The 20,894-nt window shown below is 45.5% G+C and overlaps 2 protein-coding genes and 3 gene segments (V, D, J or C); all 5 read right to left on the minus strand.

The window, feature by feature from the left end:
- Positions 1-393: 393 nt before the first annotated feature.
- Positions 394-867, minus strand: LOC139346074 (Ig kappa-b4 chain C region-like). The segment is given in 2 exon segments: positions 394-722; positions 834-867. Coding segments are annotated over 2 exon segments (363 nt in total).
- Positions 868-4,917: 4,050 nt separating this feature from the next.
- Positions 4,918-6,406, minus strand: LOC139346076 (Ig kappa-b4 chain C region-like). The segment is given in 3 exon segments: positions 4,918-5,249; positions 5,855-5,918; positions 6,395-6,406. Coding segments are annotated over 3 exon segments (408 nt in total).
- Positions 6,407-7,913: 1,507 nt separating this feature from the next.
- LOC139346077 (Ig kappa-b4 chain C region-like) lies at positions 7,914-9,775 on the minus strand. The segment is given in 3 exon segments: positions 7,914-8,254; positions 8,934-9,011; positions 9,700-9,775. Coding segments are annotated over 3 exon segments (495 nt in total).
- Positions 9,776-12,089: 2,314 nt separating this feature from the next.
- LOC139346078 (major histocompatibility complex class I-related gene protein-like) lies at positions 12,090-14,330 on the minus strand. Its single transcript, XM_070984978.1, has 6 exons — positions 14,237-14,330; positions 13,802-14,068; positions 13,279-13,539; positions 12,776-13,105; positions 12,514-12,615; positions 12,090-12,229 (listed from the first exon to the last, which is right to left on the minus strand). Exons 1-6 carry the CDS (start codon positions 14,283-14,285, stop codon positions 12,090-12,092), a joined length of 1,149 nt encoding a protein of 382 aa, XP_070841079.1. The 5' UTR covers positions 14,286-14,330.
- A 1,561-nt stretch (positions 14,331-15,891) lies between these two features.
- Positions 15,892-20,503, minus strand: LOC139345871 (major histocompatibility complex class I-related gene protein-like). The gene is made up of 7 exons (XM_070984741.1): positions 20,286-20,503; positions 19,359-19,625; positions 18,446-18,724; positions 17,995-18,297; positions 17,027-17,131; positions 16,649-16,666; positions 15,892-16,472 (listed from the first exon to the last, which is right to left on the minus strand). Exons 1-7 carry the CDS (start codon positions 20,332-20,334, stop codon positions 16,423-16,425), a joined length of 1,071 nt encoding a protein of 356 aa, XP_070840842.1. The 5' UTR covers positions 20,335-20,503; the 3' UTR covers positions 15,892-16,422.
- Between the last annotated feature and the right edge of the window lie 391 nt (positions 20,504-20,894).

Consider the following 20,894-nt stretch of genomic DNA (forward strand, 5'->3'; position numbering starts at 1 on the left):
AACGTTAGCATGCTAAGATTTTGTTTTCAATATTAAACAGACAGTAAATTTTAATCTTTTAATCTGCAGTCCCTGAACAGGTCACAGTGCTAACATGCTAACAATTAGCATGTTCACCATTTAGTTTAGAGGGTCGACATGACAGAGTACAAGTGTTGCTGATGGGAATGTCTTAAATCAAACTATTGACTGATGATTATCATGATGATGAGGTCATCAAACATGGACACAAGTGATCAGATGTTTATCATGATCATGTTCTTTATTGTTTCGACACACAGAGGATATCAGCATCACTGCAAGCAATCAAAAGGTGATCTGAAGACGAAGAGAGAGACAGAGCGTACACTGAGAGCAGGAGCAGAGGAGAACCAGCAGCACAGTCCCAGTGAGTCAGGACTGGGAGCACTGGTCTCTCCTCAGTGTCTGTGAGAGGGGAGTCTGGGAGCCCTGGGTGGCCTCGCAGGTCACAGAGCCCACCGTCCCCCACTGGTCTGCAGGGAGCCTCAGGGTGCTGCTCCAGCTGTAGAGGCCGTCCTTCAGCGGCATCCTGCTCCTGCTCTCCTCCCAGCTGCTGCTGCTGCTGCTGCCGTCCACCTTCCAGGACAGAGTCCAGTCTGAGGGGGAGCCCTTGTTGGCCAGACAGATGAGCGTGGCCGTCCCCTGCTGCAGCTCCTCTGCGGAGGGGGGCAGCACCGTCAGGGTGGGGGCGACTCGACCCACTGCAGAAGGTGAGATAAATACGAGGTGAATTAACTCCGTCCACCTGGCTGCAGTGGAGGAGGCGTCTGGTTTCGTTGGCGTTTCTTAGATTGCATTAAAACTGGTCTTACTGGTTTCACTTCCCTCTCTGAGCTCGGTAACCATGGCAACAGACAGGCATCACTGACGAACCATGACAGCAGTCAGGTTTCAGTGCTAAACATAAAACGTTCAAAATGGCGTGTCGTTCCTCCATGGTCGTGTTTAAACAGCGACGCACACGTTTTTAAAGTTAAAAGATGAACTTTTTTCCTCTGGTTCACGTCGTTTTACTGTATCTGTAAGATTTCTTTCTAAAACAGAACAAACACTTGATGTGTGTTTGATTTGTTCATTAAAGTCAACATTGTTAACGACATATTTATGGATGAAAAGTCATCAAATCAAACTTTCTCATGGTTCAGAAGTGGTGACTGGAGTTCTTCTTGTGTGACAACGTGAAAAACAAAAAAAATCAATTTTTTGAGAAAACAAGTGCACCTGGGCTGAAATTAAACAAATTCAAGGAGTCTTTTCTGTTGAAATCTGAATTCCAGTGAAACACGACGTTAAACTGAAGAATGTTTTCATCTGACGGGTTCATGTCATGCACTCTGGAATTCATTTCATTCCAATGATCAGCTAAAATAAAGCAGCGACGTCTACAGTTATGAAGTAAAACAGAATAAACAGAAAATGTGGGTTCTTGAAGGAGTCAAATGTACTTACAGTTAACTTCGAGTGTAGTTCCTCCACTGAACGAGTACCACAGTGATACAAAGCCACCGAGCCGCAGTACGAAAACCTCTGAGTGTGGAAACGCAGCTCTCTGACTTAAACACCTAGAATTTACACAGCAGGCAGCACTGAAATTTGGCCAAAGCCACATGCAGATGAAGAAGAGCACATTCCTGATCAGTCCTCTGATCGACCGATTGATCCGTTGATCAGCAGCTTCTTCAGAGTGATCGAGTCCCTGCTGGAGGCAGTCAGAGCATTTCCATAGAGAGCCACTTTGCATCAGCAGCACCATGCTCCAGTGCTCTGGGACACTTTATAGCCCTGAGAGCTGAGCGCTGGAGGACTGACAGCTGTCCTTCATCACAACAGAAGACACAGAGATCCTCCTGGTCAAAAACATGACTCTGACCTGCGTCCTCATCTGGACTGTCCTCTGCTGCTGCTTCACAGGTAAAGTCCAGAGAGTCCAAGTCCTCTACGGACATCCGTCCCTCTAACATGAAGGACGCTGCTTTATGTGTGTGTGTGTGTGTGTGTGTGTGTGTGTGTGTGTGTGTGTGTGTGTGTGTGTGTGTGTCCTCAGAGTCCAGCGGTCAGGTCACAGTGACTCAGCCTGCAGCAGTGAGCTCTGCTCTGGGAGGCTCCGTCACCATCAGCTGCAGGACCAATCCGAGGGTTTACACCTATGGAGGCTACGATTATTTAGCCTGGTACCAACAGAGACCTGGAGAAGCTCCTAAACTGCTCATTTTTGATGCTATCAGACGAATGCCAGGGATTCCAACTCGTTTTACAGGCAGCGGATCAAACTCTGACTTCACTCTGACCGTCAGTGGAGTTCAGGCTGAAGATGCAGGAGTTTACTTCTGTCAGAGTGCTCATGACAGCAGCAGCTATAATATGTTCGCACAGTAAGAAAGAGTTGTACAAAAACCTCCCTCAGTCAGACTGAACAGAGGCTGAACTGCAGCTGGAAGCCACAGCAAACACACACACACACACACACACACACACACACACACACACACACACACACACACACACACACTTGTCAAATAATTAAATAATTAAAATATTTATCTATTAAAGGAGGATGAACCAGCCTGTGACTGTTAGTGAGAAACAGCCTGATGTGTTTTCATCGAATCATCATCATCCAAAATGAAGCCAGCATTAAGTGAAAGCCAGTCGGTCTCCATAGACCCCGCATTAAAATGCCCAACTTCACAGCAGAGATAAATAAACATGTTGACAGCCTGGGGCAGAGGATGAGTTTGGTCTCTGGCTAATTAGAGGTGACAATCCTACGACGTCTCTGCTGCAGGGGGATACAGACACGCCAGCTCCAGGTGACTCGATGGAAATATGGCAGAGGATGAGGACGGAGAGGACCTGATCCTGAAGGAGTCAGGACTTTCATTCTTTCACTCCTCTGGTTCGACTTGAATTACTGAACTCTGAGTTAACGGTTTGTCCTGCAAACACACAGAAACACAAACACACACAGAGATGAACACACACAAGCTCTGCACACCTGCTTCTTGTTGTTATGTGGAGCACATGTTCTTTTCACCAGAGGGGAGGAGACGGTTGGTTTGACTGATCTGAACCAGACAGTCATGGACGTACAGAAACAGACTGGATCACTGCAGTCTAGAGCTGGATCAGCGGCTCCTGATGCAGGCCGAGCCTCCTGAGCTGGAGCAGGAAGTTCTGCGAGTCTATGTCAGATGGTGGATCCCAGAAACCTGAAGGTTTCCACTATCTGATGCTGCAGAGAGGAGAAGTGAGGACAGACAGGCATGGACGGGGACAGGTGAGGACAGGGCACCTGAGCACATGCACAGAGAAAAACAAGACAGGTAAGGGACAAAAAGATTCAACATACTGATGAGTTTCTCTGTCGTTACCACAAAGACGGACAAATGATTGGACAGATGCCGAGTGGACAGCCGGGGCTGATGTACTGCAGCCAGGTGAGTCTTGACTGAATGACTGAGTGCAGCTGCGCTCAGGGAGGAGGACACCGAGTCCAACCCGTCATCCACGCCTGCAGGGAGAGACAGACAGGAGATGGAGGGAGGGAAGTTTGATCTTTTTTAACTTTAACTTTTTTAACTGGACATCTTGTGGAAATAAAAATGCATTTTATGAGTTTTAGTTGCCTAAAAATGTTTTTTTTTAACTTAAAGACTGAACATAAGCTGAATCATCTGTTTAGTCATGCAGTTTCTGTCCACTAGGGGTCACCGTCAGAGTGAGCCATGAGCAGAGCTGTTTCAGTCCACGCTGGGGTTCACTTTAACTTTTCTATCAGGGACGCCAAGAAAGAAAAACAACGCTCTGATTTGTCATGTCACACACGACGAGCAGCTCGTGAACTCACGTAAACCTGCACACTGACGTGAACGTGTGAGCTGCAGTGAGTCTGGATCATTTCCCTCACAGTGAGGGACACACTCAGGTCTCAGGGGGGTGGTGGTCTCCCCCCTGCTGCAGCTCCTCTCCACAAGAGGGCAGCATCATCAAGGTGGGATGGACATCACCTAAGAGACAGCCGTCATGTTAGAGGACAGGGACCACAGCTGTCAGTAGAACAGCAGACATCTGGACACGTTTCCTGTGTGAAAGTAGATTCTTGCCCTTTAAGGAGTTTCTGTCAGATGGTTTTCTGCTCCATCAGTCGCTCGCTCGCTCGCTCGCTCGCTCGCACAGCGTTTCACTTCCCTTTAAGGAACCTGTCATGCACATCAGAGCATCATCGCACAGGACGACCTGAAATCAATCAATAACCCCAAAGCTAACCTTGACCTGACGTTCACCCGAGTCTTCACCTTACATGTGCTTGTGTGGACACACTGAGTGTTATACACGACCACACACACACACACACACACACACACACACACACACACACACACACACACACACACACACACACACACACACACACAGACACCTCTATCTCTCTGAGGACCCTCACTGACGTAATACATAAAGTCTTTGGTGAATCATTACTCTGAAATTTTAATATTGTTGGAGCAAAATCTTTTTTCGGACAGTTTCTCCGAACTGATCAAAGCCTTGTTACATATGAATCATCAGAATTAGACTTCAGGCTAACAGCAGTTAAACTGACAACTACAGACGAATATTTGACCAGTTATGAGAGAATTAAAGATAATCTAGTAAAACAAAATTTGATATTGTTGCTCTCATTGTGACACTGCACATATCCCTTTTCTCATGTTTCTGAACAGGTGTAATGACGCATGAATACAAATCCAATGGAAACAGCTGATTTAGAGAATTTTTTTATTTTTTTGACATCTTGAAACATTAAAACAAGCATTCAAGAGACAGAGAGAGTGTTACAGAGCGCACACTGAGAGCAGGAGCAGAGGAGAACCAGCAGCACAGTCCCAGAGAGGCAGCTCAGGACTGGGAGCACTGGTACCTCCTCAGTGTCTGTGAGAGGGGAGACTGGGAGCCCTGGGTGGCCTCGCAGGTCACAGAGCACAGCTTCCTCCACTGGTCTGCAGGGATCCTCAGGGTGCTGCTCCAGCTGTAGTGGCCGTCCTTCTGCAGCGCCCCGGGGCTCCTGCTCTCCTCCCAGCTGCTCCTCCTGCTCCTGCCGTCCACCTTCCAGGACAGAGTCCAGTCCGAGGGGAAGCCCTTGTTGGCCAGACACATGAGCGTGGCCGTCCCCTGCTGCAGCTCCTCTCTGGAGGGGGGCAGCACCGTCAGGGTGGGGGCGACTCGACCCACTGCAGAAGGCGAGATAAACACGAGGTAAACAAAACTCCGTCCACCTGGCTGCAGTGGTTCTGCTGGTGTTGCTGAGATCACATGAAACTGGACTCCAGTGTTTCGCTTCCCTCTCTGAGCTCAGTGACATCAGTGACGCCTGGCAACAGACAGGCATCACTGATGGACCGTGAAAACGGTCAAGTTTCGGTCTTAAAGTTAAATTTAAAGATCGTTCCTCTAATGTTTCAACAGCAAACTGCAAAGTCTGAGAAGGACAGAAATGTGTGTCCTCAGGTTGTTTGACAGTGTTGTAATATTTTAACTGCTGATCTGATGAAACCTCCTCAGATCAAACTCACTGATGCTGCATGTTGGCTCCACATAACTGGGATGATTGTGTGACATACAGTGTATGAAACATGTAAATCTTTAAGAAACATCACGTAAAACCTGTTTAATTGAAGAATAGGTTAGTCTGAGGACTTCATTTCATGCTTTCAAGAGGGACTAGAACTACATTTAATTCCAATTAACACTTGAAACACAGCAGAAATATCACAGCTGTGAATTTAAACTACAAAATCTACATTTGTGCTTTTTTAAAGGAGTCAGATGTACTCACAGTGAACATCCAGTCTGGTTCCTCCACCAAACGTGTACCACAGTGATGCAACCTCACTGAGCCGCTGTACAAAAACTCACTCACACATTCACAGTAATGAGACGAAGAGGAAAACGTCTGAGCGTTAGAAGCGTTAGAAGTTGCAGTTTCAGCCTCAGAGACACGTTGATTTCAACACGACACCCTGACGAGTGACAAAGTGCTGAAATGAGACACTGATGTTGATTGGAATGAATTTCAGACAATTTACACAACAGACGGCTCCGTCCAAAGCCACATGCAGATGAAGAAGAGCACGTTCCTGATCAGTCCTCTGATTGACCGATTGATCCGTTGATCAGCAGCTTCTTCAGAGTGATCGAGTCCCTGCTGGAGGCAGTCAGAGCATTTCCATAGAGAGCCACTTTGCATCAGCAGCACCATGCTCCAGTGCTCTGGGACACTTTATAGCCCTGAGAGCTGAGCGCTGGAGGACTGACAGCTGTCCTTCATCACAACAGAAGACACAGAGATCCTCCTGGTCAAAAACATGACTCTGACCTGCGTCCTCATCTGGACTGTCCTCTGCTGCTGCTTCACAGGTAAAGTCCAGAGAGTCCAAGTCCTCTACGGACATCCGTCCCTCTGACATGAAGGACGCTGCTTTATGTGTGTGTGTGTGTGTGTGTGTGTGTGTGTGTGTGTGTGTGTGTGTGTGTGTGTGTCCTCAGAGTCCAGCGGTCAGTTCACGGTGACTCAGCCTGCAGCAGTGAGCTCTGCTCTGGGAGGCTCCGTCACCATCAGCTGCAGGACCAGTCGCAGTGTCTTTGTTTGGGATAGTCTCCGTTTAACCTGGTACCATCAGAGAGCCGGAGAAGCTCCCAAAATGCTCATTCACACTGGCACCTATCGAGCATCAGGGACTCCAGACCGTTTCATAGGCAGCGGATCACGGACTGACTTCACTCTGACCATCAGTGGAGTTCAGGCTGAAGATGCAGGAGTTTACTTCTGTGAGGGCGCACAGTATTACTCCAATCAGTACACGTACACACAGCGAGAAAGAGTCGTACAAAAACCTCCCTCAGTCAGACTGAACGGAAGCTGAACCGACAGCTGCAGCACACACACACACACACACACACACACACACACACACACACACACACACACACACACACACACAAATAATCAAATATTATTTGACCCACACAAGCAGCTTTATTCATAAAGAGGGACCTGATAATTCTATCAGATTAAAATAGATGAAGTTCGCTACCTCAGCTTCTAACCATGAATCCAAACCACATCAGGATAAAATCACTTTGAAATAAATTAACACATTTATTGATTGAAATGAAGATGAACCGCAGAGCTTTTGACAAACGGAGAGTCGTCTTGGTGAAGCACTGTAAAGCTCCAAATCACAAAACGCAATCACATAAAACTCCTGCATTTCATGCACTCCTCCGTTCATCTGCATTTTATTCGATCATCTTTACGTAAAACATCACTGTTTGTGTTGATTTCTGAGTTGAATTTATGTTTTGTGGACCAGTGAAACTGCTGTCCACACCTCACGAGGCCTGACAGTCAGGACAACAGCTGTTTCTGTCTGCTGCTGGATTCTGTTGTTCCTTAATGAACTGATTTCTGAGCATAATGTCTGTTCGTCATATGGATTCGCCTCCAAGCTAACACACGTAGCATGACTGCAAATGTGAGACGCTGATGCCTTTTCTGCTCGCTCTGGATGGAAGTGGATGTAACTTGAAAACATGTGTAGTACCATAATAATCCCACAAGAGAGCAGCACCAGTATAGAAACGCTGCACACCGGAGCGTGAAGAAAAGCAGCTGTTTCAGTTTAAAGTGAGTGTTGAAGGTGTTGATTTAATGAAAATTCTGTTTTCACGCAGCTGAGTTGATGTTTATTAGAATGTTCTTTATTGTTTTAACGTACACAAGATTTCAGCGTGACTGAAGCGACAGAAAAAGGACACTTTAAAATGTGATCTGAGAGCTGCAGAGCGAGAGCAGGAGCAGAGGAGAACCAGCAGCAGAGTCCCTGAGAGGCAGCTCAGGACTGGGAGCACTGGTCTATGGTCAGTGTCTCTGAGAGGGGAGACTGGGAGCCCTGGGTGGCCTCGCAGGTCACAGAGCCCACATTCCTCCACTGGTCTGCAGGGATCCTCAGGGTGCTGCTCCAGCTGTAGTGGCCATCCCTCTGCAGCACCCCGGGGCTCCTGCTCTCCTCCCAGCTGCTCCTCCAGCTGCTGCTGCTGCTGCTGCCGTCCACCTTCCAGGACAGACTCCAGTCCGAGGGGAAGCCCTTGTTGGCCAGACAGATGAACGTGGCCTTCCCGTCCTGCAGCTCCTGACTGGAGGGGGGCAGCACCGTCAGGGTGGGGCGAACGTCACCTAGAAGACAACAATCAGCTTAGAGGACAGCTGTCAATCAAACAGCAGACGCTTGGACACGTTTCCTGTGTGAGAGTAGATTTTGTCCTCTCAGGAGTTTCTGTCAGATGGTTTTCTGCTCCATCAGTCGCTCGCTCGCACATTGTTTCACTTCCCTTTGAGAAACCTCTCATGCACATCAGAGCTTCATCGTACAGGACAAATATATCAAACTACACCCGAAACAAAAGAAGCAGGTTCAGCTCTAAAACCGTCAATGCTGAAGAGACTTTAAAGTATTAACTGGAAACAAACCAACACAGAAAATGAAGCGACGGCAATCAAAAGTTCTTCATGCGGACAGATGAAACGATGAAGAGGTCAGAGAATTTGCTCCTCTTCAGATTGTCTCCGCACTGCTCTCTCAATTCAGTGTGACAAACGTTTTTCTTGTTGAAATCTAAAATCTAGTCTTCAAAAACTCAGAAAATGAATTTTATGCTTTTGTTCAAATTTCAGTCGGACAGGAAAAATGAAAGAAAGGTGCAGTGAAGCTGCTCTGAGTTATTCTCCATGACAGACCTGAGAAATCAAACAAAATGACAACAACTGTTCAAAAAAAGACAGGTTTATCCCTCACTAACACCCACAAACTGAATTTAAAACATTGCTTTTATTCAGTATTCGTGCAGAGACTTACCTCCAACCTCCAGTCTGGTTCCTCCACCAAAGCTCCACCACAGTGACACAAACTGACGGAGCCGCCGTACAAAAACCTCTGAGCGCACAGAGACGCTGACGGCGACACAAACAACCAGCAAACATGTTCAGTTCAAGATGAGATGAAACTTTATTGATCCCACGCCGGGACACAGTGAAACAGACGGATCAGAGAAAAACAGGACGCATGAAGAAAAGTTCAAGTGTTTAAAACGTGTTCAGAAACTGAGTGTGGAGGAATTGAACCTGTTCAACATCTGCAAATAATATGGATCTATCAATCAGTATTAACAATGAATCCTGCCAAATGTAAATCATTTCTATGTATAAAATAAATAAATAAAGTTTTATCTTATCTTATCTTATCTTATCTTATCTTATCTTATCTTATCTTATCTTATCTTATCTTATCTTACTGTATCTGTCATTAATATTTTTTCTTAACTGTGTCTGTTGCTTTGTGTGGTGGTGAATTTGCGAAATGTCCACGTACAGTTGACCACGTTCCTGATCAGTCCTCTGATCGACCGATTGATCCGTTGATCAGCAGCTTCTTCAGAGTGATCGAGTCCCTGCTGGAGGCAGTCAGAGCATTTCCATAGAGAGCCACTTTGCATCAGCAGCACCATGCTCCAGTGCTCTGGGACACTTTATAGCCCTGAGAGCTGAGCGCTGGAGGACTGACAGCTGTCCTTCATCACAACAGAAGACACAGAGATCCTCCTGGTCAAAAACATGACTCTGACCTGCGTCCTCATCTGGACTGTCCTCTGCTGCTGCTTCACAGGTAAAGTCCAGAGAGTCCGAGTCCTCTACGGACATCCGTCCCTCTAACATGAAGGACGCTGCTTTATGTGTGTGTGTGTGTGTGTGTGTGTGTGTGTGTGTGTGTGTGTGTGTGTGTGTGTCCTCAGAGTCCAGAGGTCAGGTCACAGTGACTCAGCCTGCAGCAGTGAGCTCTGCTCTGGGAGGCTCCATCACCATCAGCTGTAAAACCAGCCAGGATGTTTATGTTGGGAGCTACTTGTTCTGGTACCAACAGAGAGACGGAGAAGCCCCTAAACTGCTCATTTACCTCGCTGGAGCTCGAGAGCCGGGGACTCCAGATCGATTCACAGGCAGCGGATCAGACTTGGACTTCTCTCTGACCGTCAGAGGAGTTCAGGCTGAAGATGCAGCAGTTTACTTCTGTCAGAGCGTTCATGAGTTCAACAGTCAGAGTACAAAAACCTCCCTCAGTCAGACTGAACAGAGGCTGAGCTGCAGCTGGAAGCACACACACACACACACACACACACACACACACACACACACACACACACACACACACACACACACAGCCATGACTTTGAATCTCATCTCTAAACCAAGTCTTAACCCTCAGAGTCCTTTGAAGCCTCCGTGGCCGTCACATCACTCTTCACAGTGGTCACAGCTGATGAAGAAAACACGCTGACGTGCTGAGGAGCTCTTCATCCTCAGCCTTCCTCTTTCTGTCCTGGGCTTTAAGTTACCAGCAGCATCAATGTGTGATGTGAGGTTTAACGTGAGCTCTTTGGAGCAGCCTTCATCATCTGATCACATTCACATTTCATGTTCTGAGGTGAAAATATTGCCGTGAAAGTCAGTCAGAAGCCACAAAGCTGCTGTTTGCACATTTGTTGGCTCCAGTCAACATTTATTTATTGTCATGTTTGTCATAAATGTTTGGAGATATTGGGGGGAGGGTGCTGCAGTTTAATTCAGAGGAGGCTCCAGAGAAAGTATTCATAAAGTTCTCCTCTCCCACCCAAATAAATTTCATACTCTCCCTAACAGAACTGACTGTCTTGTGGGCGAAGCCTGATGAAGCTTTGGGCTCCACACACAGCAGCACAGCGACATCTGGTGGCTCAGAAAACGCACTGCAGCCCCTCAGTGGACGCTGTGCATAAGCAGTCTCAGACCTCCACCCCGATGATCACAGTTAATGCTTAAATCCAAGAAGCCTGCGTGTTCTTATTAAATTTGCAATGTCACTGTGAACATGGTAAAAACAACTCGTGAATGCAATAAGTTGGTATTCTTCATTCAACACTTCTTTTTCTTGTTTGAAAAGATGGAAGACGAGACAGAAATCAGTTATTTACACAAAGAACATTCATGTGATGAATTCAGAAAGTCCCGTGGGACCCTGAAAGCACCACATGACATCAGAAAGACTTTCTTAACAGAGCTGGATAAGATGCTAACATATGCTAATATGCTAAAAAAAAAAAAAAAGCTAATATGCAGTTTAATAAACACTTTTGTACTTTTGCTTCTATAAAATCTTAAATGCAGGGCTTTTAATTGTAACAGAGTATTTCTACATTGTAGTACTGTGAGTTTTTCTTGATTAAAAGATCTGAGTACTTCTTCCACCACTGATTTACAGTATGTGTGTATTCATATTTTTACTCACATCCTAACCTTACGACGTTCAAATCAACATGCACAACGATGAATATGAGTGAAGTTTAAGAGAAGTTTGGTCAGTGGTGCGAAACAAACAGGACGGCGACTTTCTTCCAACAAAACATTTTATTATATAAAACATTCAGGGACAGTCCTCAAAGGAATGCATTCGACCTCCTGCAGGGAGAGAAAGATGGCAGAAAGCCGGCGGGGAGATGAAGGAAAGTGTTCAAAACAGCCGTTTTCACAACAGTATCGCATGTTTTTAATGTACGAGCTTATTCTGAAAAGTCACTGTGACTGTCAGACACGTTTCCCTCTGAACTGTAGCTGAATAGAAGTATACAGTAGTACGAGATAAACGTACAATTACCTCCAAAATGCATCAAAGTAGAGTTCTTGAGTTCATGAACTTAGTAACTCTCAGACATAATAAATGTCCAAATAATAAGAAAAACATTGATCAATCGATCTGAGTGCTTCGATCATGAGACGTCATTTTAGTGAGATTAATCACATAAAGTATCTGAAAGATCAATTCTGCAAAAGTCATAAAGATTTTGATTTCGCTGAGATGAAAGTATTCATGGTCTGTGACATTTAAAGGAGGGCTGCTGTTAAAGGCTCTGACAGAAGTCAGCGTCGCCGTGAGGTTAGTTTCTCTAAGCTTCCATCGCTGCTCGTGGACACCGTCTCTCCGTCAGATGTCCTCTGCATGTGACACAGAGCTTTGACACTGTATCGCCTGGACGTGTGGACCTGTCAGCTTCTGCTGCTCTGCTGTCCCACAGGACGACCCTGACCTCAAACGTGCGTCTGGATTCAGGCTTTTGACGGCAGCTGGAGGGTCAGAAACAGACTGTCAGAGCGCTGAACTGCCTGAAAAACGTCACCTATCATTAAAAACCCTTTTTAATCTGCAGCAAAGAACATGTCAGATCAGAGACAAGAGAATGAGACAAGTTCACTCACGAGGTGGAGTCCTTTCTTTTGTCACACTGTAAACTATCAGAGCATCTTTTGTTGTATTTCCCCTCTCTTTCATAGAAACTGATCAATAAATCATCCAGTTTCTGCTGCTGGCTGCTTCAGGTGCTGCAGCTCAGCTCCTTTGACGCTCTCACCTTTCTTCTTTCTGTAAAGAGAAAATCCAACGGCAGCAGAGATGACGGAGGCGAGAAGCAGCACCGCGGCAGTGATGGAGACGGTGGTGTGACTGGGCTCCTCTGCACAGCAAGAAACATCAAAGAAAAACGATCACAACATGTGGAGAAGACAAACAAACAAATAAATCATGTTTTACGTTATCGAGTAGAATCACATGATGAAATATGAATGGAAAGCTTTCCTTCCCACCATGCAGTCAGCAGTCTGCGGGTTTCTCACCTTTGTCATCTCTGACGGCCGCTTCGATCCAGTTGGTCCTGATCTCTGCTTCGTCCAGTTTGGTGACGATGTCGTCCTCCACACCAGAGAGATGAAACACACAGTCGTACCTCCTCCAGTCTTCAGGTGGGACTGATGAAACGTTCAGGTCAGCGCTCGTCTGGAAGGTTGCGTCGTGGTTGGGGAGGATCTCTCCGAGCTCCACGTCCTCATGAAGCTCCTCTCCATCTTTCCTCCAGATGAGTGTGGCTCTGTCAGGGTAGAAACCTGAAGCGTGGCAGCTGACTGGAGAGGAGGGAGTCTTCTGGAGGAGAGACACTGAGGGACGCTCTGCAGAACATCACAAGAAGAACAAAGAGTGAACGATCCTGCAGGAGGAGAAATGCCTGCGACTCCCCATCAGTCAGTCAGAGCTGAAGACGCCTCTCAGACGAAGGCGAAACATCAAGTCCAGTTTCCTTCAAACAAATATTGTCATTGTATGTTGGGTCATGTGACTCTACCTGTTCTCTGCAGGAAACTTCCCCCGTCTTTCAAATACTTGTTCAGCCACTCAGGACAACCGTTAGTGAGGAAGTTCTTCCAATGTGTGTTAAGTGACCGTTTTATGGGTTCAGCCTGTGGGTTTGCAGCGATCCACGTCGCTGTCTCCACGTCAAGGACGAGGAAATCTTCTCCATTATAACCATACTGGTTATAACCATCTACCTTTCCAGTCTGATCATCCCACTCACAGCCCAAAAACTGCTGGATAATGTGAACACCTGAGAAAGAGGAGGGAAGAAGAGCAGACAGACATCGTGGTTTGTTGTTGATCCCACTGATGTAAGTACTGACACTGAACACAGTATCAGCATTTCCACATGCTGTCCGGTCAGTCCTGGTCCACGTCAAGAAACCAGGCACAAACGCTGCTGTATAAACTGTGTTACAGCACTGTTATCATGAACAGGTTTCTACTGCAGGGCTACTGCACCACAGGTATTCTGATCTTATCTCATCGAAACCTTTGGTTTTTAAACGTACCTCCAGTTTGGTGTAAGCGCAGTTTGAAAGTGTCCGTTTCAGCTTTGAAGTGGTGCTCATAATTCCTGCACTGCTGGACCAATGTTTCCCAGTGCTGAGGCTCATCTTCTTTTAGTTTTCTCACCCAGTCCTGTCTGGGTTCAGGTGTTGTCATGCTGCTGTCGTAGTAAGCCATAATAACGTCCTCAATGTTCGATAAAGCCACAAAGTCTGGGACGTTTGGGGCTCCAGAAGAAGCCATGATGTAAAACTTAAGGGAGCGTTTGACTGAAGGACAAACACAGTTGACACGTTCAGTATGAAAACACAGACACGGCTCACATACGGGCCTCTGGAGTCCAGGTAAAGAGAAACGAAACTGCAGGTGTGTCTTTGAGCCACGTAAGAACAAACTGCAAAGAGCTGAAAAAGTCGAGATTTAAAGTGTGATCTTACCTGGTGATGACACGTGAAAGAAGAGAAGCAGCAAAAAGAACTTTTTCATGTTGTTTTGATGAAGACGAGTGAGTAAAGGAACGGGCTGCTTCAGCTGACGAGGGCGGCGGGAGTGTCGCCACCGGTGGGGAGGTGCGTCAGTCTACTTCATCCTCCAGAAAAGCTCCATCCAGAGTTATTAATAGTTTCTTTGGAGCCTCCTCTGAATTAAACTGCAGCACCTCCTCAAATAACCTAAAACACATTTTTTACAACTTATACACACTTAACTTATATATTTTCTACTCTGCACCTGTTCAGTTTTGACTGAACTTACAGGACCAAGAGGCAGACTGGGACAAATGAGGCAGGAGACGGGAAAACAGTTCAGGGATTTAATGATTAAAAGGGGGAATGACAGAGTTCAAGCAGAGCCGAAGTCCTGACACGAAGCTGAAGGGTGATGGATTCAGGCAGACAGGTCAAGTCTGACTGATCCTCGTTCTTCAGTGAGAGCAGACCGACAGGACATAAACAAGGCACGTGTGAACACCTGAGCACAACAGGGAAAGAAGACAAGGCAAAAAGCGACTGGGTACTGAACATGAACGTCTGGTCGGTCGTGATTACGCAGCAAGACAGACGACAGGACGAATACTGCAGGAATCCAGGTGCTTATATACTGAGCGAGCAGGTGGGTCTTGATTGGTGATTGCCTGCAGGTGAGTTCAGGAGGCCGGTCCCAACCTGCAGGCCACGCCCTGCAGCAGGACAGCCACAGATCAGACAGACAGACAGACAGACAGACAGACAGACAGACAGACAGACAGACAGGAGATTGACACACATGACAGCTGGGTGGAGCTGTGATCCTGCACCCACCCGTCAGTCCAAACTGAAGAAGCCTGTTGGATGAGAGGCGAAACGTCTTCTAGAACCACAAGCAAGAAAGAACTGACCATTTCACGTTAGTGACGCTGCAGTGTGTTTGTTTGTTTCTGCAGTAGTCCGACCTGTTTCACAGCACATGAGTCCAGGAGAGGCTCCGACTTCCTCATTCTCTTTCAGACGGTGTCATTTCATATTTTACGAACCTTTTAGAGCAGATCATGTTTTATGTTCACAGTGTGGATGGAAAGATGATCATCCAGCCGTTTATTGAACCTTTGTCCAGTATTTTGAAGGAAGGAGAAGGTTTGAGACTGGCCTCTAGTTAATAATTACACATGGACGGAGATCATCCATCCATCCATCCATTATCTATACCGCCTATCCCTTTCGGGGTTGCGGGGGGCTGGAGCCTATCCCAGCTACAATGGGCGAGAGGCGGGGTACACCCTGAACCGGTCGCCAGCCGATTGCAGGGCCACATGCAAGGACAAACAAACGTTCACACTCACACTCACACCTACGGACAATTTAGAGTCATCAATTAACCTAATGAGCATGTTTTTGGTCTGTGGGAGGAAGCCGGAGTACCCGGAGAGAACCCACGCATGCACGGGAAGAACATGCAAACTTCACACAGAAAGGCCCCGCCTGACCTGGGGATCGAACCGGCAACCTTCGTGCTGTGAGGCACGCGCACTACCTGCTGCGCCACCGTGCAGCCCGGACGGAGATCATGTTCACCCAAAAACAGCGAGATTACAACATGACATTAAAACACTGCTGATGTTCATATGACTGCAGCTACAGTCACAGATGAGTGTGTGGACTCACAGAAAGAGACAAAAGATTCAAAGTTGGGGATTTTATTGAAAAGTGAAACAAAAGAAAGAACAAAACATTTGATTTTGACATTCATTTCTGTTCATCAGTTGACAGTAAAATGCAGCAAACGTTGGCTGAGCGTTCCTCCAGAAGCCCAGTATTCATGTTAATGATGTTTGATGGATCATCAGTTAATGCAGTTATTCAAAAACCATAGTCTCATTTATAATGCATCAAAAAACTTCATGTAACATGCTCAGAAACTTTGATAGGAAACACATTATTGCATCAAATTCAAATGAAGCATAAGATAAAACAAACATTAAAAACTGATTTAAAACATAAATGTTATATTTGTAATGTGACATACAACAATTAGATTTAACATAAATCAAATGTCATTACTATTACTCTCCTTCAGTCTGTTTTTGTTCTGTAAAGGTGTGTAAGGAGTCTCAGGTCACATGAGGAAACTCATCCAGTGTGTTTGTGGTTCAGGTCTCTGGATTCAGTTTCTCAGAGAGCTCAGAGCTGCTGTCAGGAGCTGTAAGGTCACAAACAAACTGTGTCAAGTCCACTCATCCTGCACTGAGCTTTCACAAACACTAAATACAGGAAACAGTCCTGAAAAAGTTCATCTGCACAATAATGTGAAAGCCTTTTCATCTGCAGCAGACAGTGTGTGTCAGATCAGAGGAAACACAATCAAAGGTTACTTACGAGATGGAGGCCGTTGGACTGAAATCAAGACAAAAGACAAATCATTTCACTTCCAGCTGGAAATGACAGAATATCTTCCATCAGCTCATCCCCTCTTCTACTCAGTCAAAGTGAAAAATAAATCCATTCTCTCCTTCTGTTTAGTCCTGGCTTCATCTCTGTTCTCTCACTTCTCTCCACATCATCATGGTACAGTCATATTATCACGACTCTCTGAGCCTCACACAGCTTAAAGTGTTGCTCGCTTCAAACTGTTCAGTGCAGAGAACTGATGCTTGTTTCAGCTTTTCAACCTGGATAAAAGCATCAACTCACAGACGAAACCAAAGGACTGAAAAGGTCAAAGAAGCAGAAAATCCCTCCATTTGTCTCTCTCACCTTTCTTCTTTTTGTAGACGATGAATCCAGCAGCAGCAGCAGTGATGAAGAGGAGAAGAACAACCACTGCAGCAGAGATGAGGGCGGTCTCATCACTGGGCTTCTCTGTTCAAGAAAAAATAATAAAAAAATATATTTAACTAGGATGGAGGCCAAGACAGACAGCACATAGTGAAACAAGTGACTGTAAACTGACACAAAACACAAACAATATCTAACATCCCAAAGAACAAAGTGCAGCACAGGCCACGCATCCAAGAACCTCAGTTTAAGCACCAACACCCGAACGTTTCGGTCTCCAGATCTGTCAAAAAAAGCATTCAAAGAAACCAAAAAGAAACCAAATCATGGATTTTTAAGACAGCCTGCAACACATTCCAGTCCATATAAAGCAGGTCAGAGCAGAAATTCATCCACCCAACGCTTCATTCAAACATACATGTTGGTCTGCTGCTGTGAACTAAGACTGACTTGGAGCTGAGTGAATAAAGTATCATCAGTGATTTTGGTTATGATCTCACTGACACAGTGAATAAAAAAAATGCATCATAAATAAATGAAAATAGAACTGAAACACTCAAACTTGCATGATCAACATTAAAGGTCTCTTCAGTTCAGCAAAGTAGAGACGATAGAGTGAAATCATGTTTTGCAGGTTTCAGCACTGAAAGCTGTCACTGTGAGCTAAAACAATGCGTCTGTATCCAATTAGTTCATTATTATGATCAGCTCAATTGGAGGACAAAGGCTAAAATTCACAACAACCAACAGACCTGCAGTCACATTCAGCACCTTCTCATCTAGGGGTGGGCAAAAATATCGATATGGCAATATATCGCGATACTTTGTCTTCTGACTCAATATCGATATTCAAATTTTGAATACTGATATTGAAGCGGAAGACAAAGTATCGCGATATATTGCCATATCGATATTTTTGCCCACCCCTATTCTCATCCCAGTCTTACCCCAGTTGGTCCTGATGGCTGCTTTGTCCAGTTTGGTGACCATGTCGTCCTCCACACCAGAGAGATGAAACACACAGTCGTACCTCCTCCAGTCTTCAGGTGGGACTGATGAAACGTTCAGGTCAGCGCTCGTCTGGAAGGTTGCGTCGTGGTTGGGGAGGATCTCTCCGAGCTCCACATCCTCATGAAGCTCCTCTCCATCTTTCCTCCAGATGAGTGTGGCTCTGTCAGGGTAGAAACCTGAAGCGTGGCAGCTGACTGGAGAGGAGGGAGTCTTCTGGAGGAGAGACACTGAGGGACGCTCTGCAGAGAGAGGGGGGTCATGCTATCTTACGTCCACAGAAAACGACTAAAAGAAGGTGATCAGACTGAATGGAGTCATAAAATAAGCAGAACAGGCTGTCTGAACATTGCTGTGTCCGTGAAAGTACATCAGGTCATGTGATTCTACCTGTTCTCTGCAGGAAACCCTTCAAATATTCCAAATACGTCTTCAGCCTCTTGGGACAACCCTGAGTGTTGAAAATCCTTTTGGCTTCCAGGTAAATGATGTCTCTGTCCCACTTGTGTTTGAGGATGACAGCCTGTGGTTTTGCGGCGATCCACGTCATCGTCTTCAGATCCAGCACGATGAAGTCCTCTCCGTTGTACCCAAACTGATTAAAGGCATTAACCTCTCCAGTCTCGTCATCCCACTCGCAGCCATGCACCCTCTGGAAGATGTGCACACCTGAGAGGGAGACAGGTTGCAGATACATATTAAACTCCCTCATCCACTGCTGGAGCACAATGTAGTTTTTTTTTATTTTATCCTGGTCAATATGAGTCCACATGCAGTTCTGAGTCTGAACACAGGGTGGAGCATCACCAGGTGATGAGAACCAGGTGTGTGGGACAAGAAGCGCTCACTCTGAATAAGTTCACCTGTTTACTTCCTCCACCTTCTCTTATTCACGCTCACAGGCTTTACTTCCTCCGACAGATTCCCAGAGAGTCATTCATGCTTTTATTAGCTCTCAGGTGGATGAATGTAATTCCTGTATGTTGGTGTAGAACAGTCTCTTAGCTGATGGAATTCTACCTGGAAAAAGGAGGCGTGATCAGATAACACCTGTACTGGCACCTGTTCACCGGCTTCCTGTCCATTTCAGGACTGTTTGGCCTTTATTCCTTTTAAAGGTCTTAATTCTCAGCTATTCTAAGCTTGTTCAGCTCTCTGGTTTTTTTAAATGAGCTGCACATTTAAACTTAGACTTGTGAAGTTGAAGCATTAGTGAGCATCTGCGTGTGCACATGAAGATATTTACATCAGAAGCTCCTACGTCTGGTTTGCTTGACAGAGAAACACGTTCACAGTAGCGTACCTCCAGTCTGGTTCATTTGTTGCTTTAAAATATCGATGTTGGCCCTGTAGATGTGTTGGTAACGCACACACTCCTGACCGTACCACTCCAACAGGTGAGGATAATCCTGGATTAACTTTTTGATCCAGGCCTGTTTGAGCTCGGGTCTTTCTTTGCTGCTGTCACAGTAACCGCCTTGAATGTCATCGACCATCGAAAAAGCCACGAACTCTGGGAAGGTCTGGAGTCCAGACGATGCAGAGAGGAAATATTTCAGGTGGTGCCTCACTGTGGGACAAAGAGGTTTCAGGTTTTAATTTACAGCTTCTCACGCTTCTGCTTATTATTATCATTAATATTATTACTGACATTAACTTGTATCGTCAGTTTCACATTTCGTTGTGATGATCATATGAATTTCACATTTGGTTGCATATATTGCTTATTGCCTCATTTTTATTTACTGTATATTGTAAATATTCTATATATTGTTTATTTTACATCTTTGCACAACTTATTGTTCATACAGTCTTGTCCTTGTTGAGCTGTATTGAGTACAATGTTAAATCCGGATTCAGATTCCTTGAATGTTCACATATTCTTGCCCCATAAAACCCGATTCTGATTCGTATGAAAACAGTAAATCTGGAAAGTAAAAACAGCTGGAATGTATTGAAGTAAAACAACGCAATACTTCTTATGAAATGTAGAGACGTAACAAGCAACATAAAATTAAAATACTTAATACTTAAACTACTGAAGCACAAGGAGCTCAAAGTTTTAGGAAAGTGCAGCATTTGAGTAAAAGTAGGCTGTTTATTTCCACCACAGACACTTGATCAGAAGTGAAGTCAATATTCCATCAATAATCAATAATCCACCAGCCTGCTCAGGGAGTGAAACTGCAGCCACTGAACGTTTACAGGAAATATGGAGACGTGAACTCACCTGCAGATGCAACCTGACAGAAGAGAAGCAACACATGAACGGCCTTCATGTCGCTTTCGAAAGGTCCAGATTTCAAAACCTAAAGTTTAGGCTCGATCCAGGAGGAGGACGCGCCGTCCAGTGTGGATCCAGAAGAGACAGAAAGCAGCTTTTTAAAAGTCGTTTTGAAGAGAGAGCTCATGATCTGCGCAGCTGCTCCCTCAAAGCGAAACTAAACTGAGTCTGACGGTCGTGAGACGTTCAAGGACACATGCGCTAAATACAACAGCAGGAGGAAACATGATTTAACTTCATCAAAACGAGAAATTAAACATGCAAAATAACAGGAAACGGACAGATTTGAACAGGAAATGGGAATCATATCAAATGCCATCATTACATATGAGTAATTGTTTTAATTTGTGTTATATTTATCAGAAGACTTCACATTTTTCTCTTCCGAACCCACTGACATGCTGGTGTGAGTTGTATGTTTTTCAAGGTGTCCCTGAATGTAGCAGAGGTACAGAGATTCAGAACACCTGGGATCACCTGGATTCATCCCAGCCAGTGCTCACGCGCCTTGGCAACTTTACAACACATTATATCCCATAATGCTCCCACGACTGC

The sequence above is a fragment of the Chaetodon trifascialis genome, chromosome 17 (assembly GCF_039877785.1).
Source record: "Chaetodon trifascialis isolate fChaTrf1 chromosome 17, fChaTrf1.hap1, whole genome shotgun sequence".
Classification (NCBI taxonomy): Eukaryota; Metazoa; Chordata; class Actinopteri; order Chaetodontiformes; family Chaetodontidae; genus Chaetodon; species Chaetodon trifascialis.

What these genes read in the sequence shown, in the direction of transcription:
- LOC139346078 (XM_070984978.1), bottom strand. Translation starts at nt 14,285, where the DNA reads ATGAAAAAGTTCTTTTTGCTGCTTCTCTTCTTTCACGTGTCATCACCA. An exon ending in CTTTCACGTGTCATCACCAG is followed by an intron (nt 14,069 to 14,236) that starts GTAAGATCACAC and finishes TTTGTCCTTCAG; the next exon opens with TCAAACGCTCCCTTAAGTTT. An exon ending in GGCCGTCAGAGATGACAAAG is followed by an intron (nt 12,616 to 12,775) that starts GTGAGAAACCCG and finishes CTTGCTGTGCAG; the next exon opens with AGGAGCCCAGTCACACCACC.
- LOC139345871 (XM_070984741.1), bottom strand. Translation starts at nt 20,334, where the DNA reads ATGAAGGCCGTTCATGTGTTGCTTCTCTTCTGTCAGGTTGCATCTGCA. An exon ending in CTGTCAGGTTGCATCTGCAG is followed by an intron (nt 19,626 to 20,285) that starts GTGAGTTCACGT and finishes TTTGTCCCACAG; the next exon opens with TGAGGCACCACCTGAAATAT. An exon ending in AGCCATCAGGACCAACTGGG is followed by an intron (nt 17,132 to 17,994) that starts GTAAGACTGGGA and finishes TTTCTTGAACAG; the next exon opens with AGAAGCCCAGTGATGAGACC.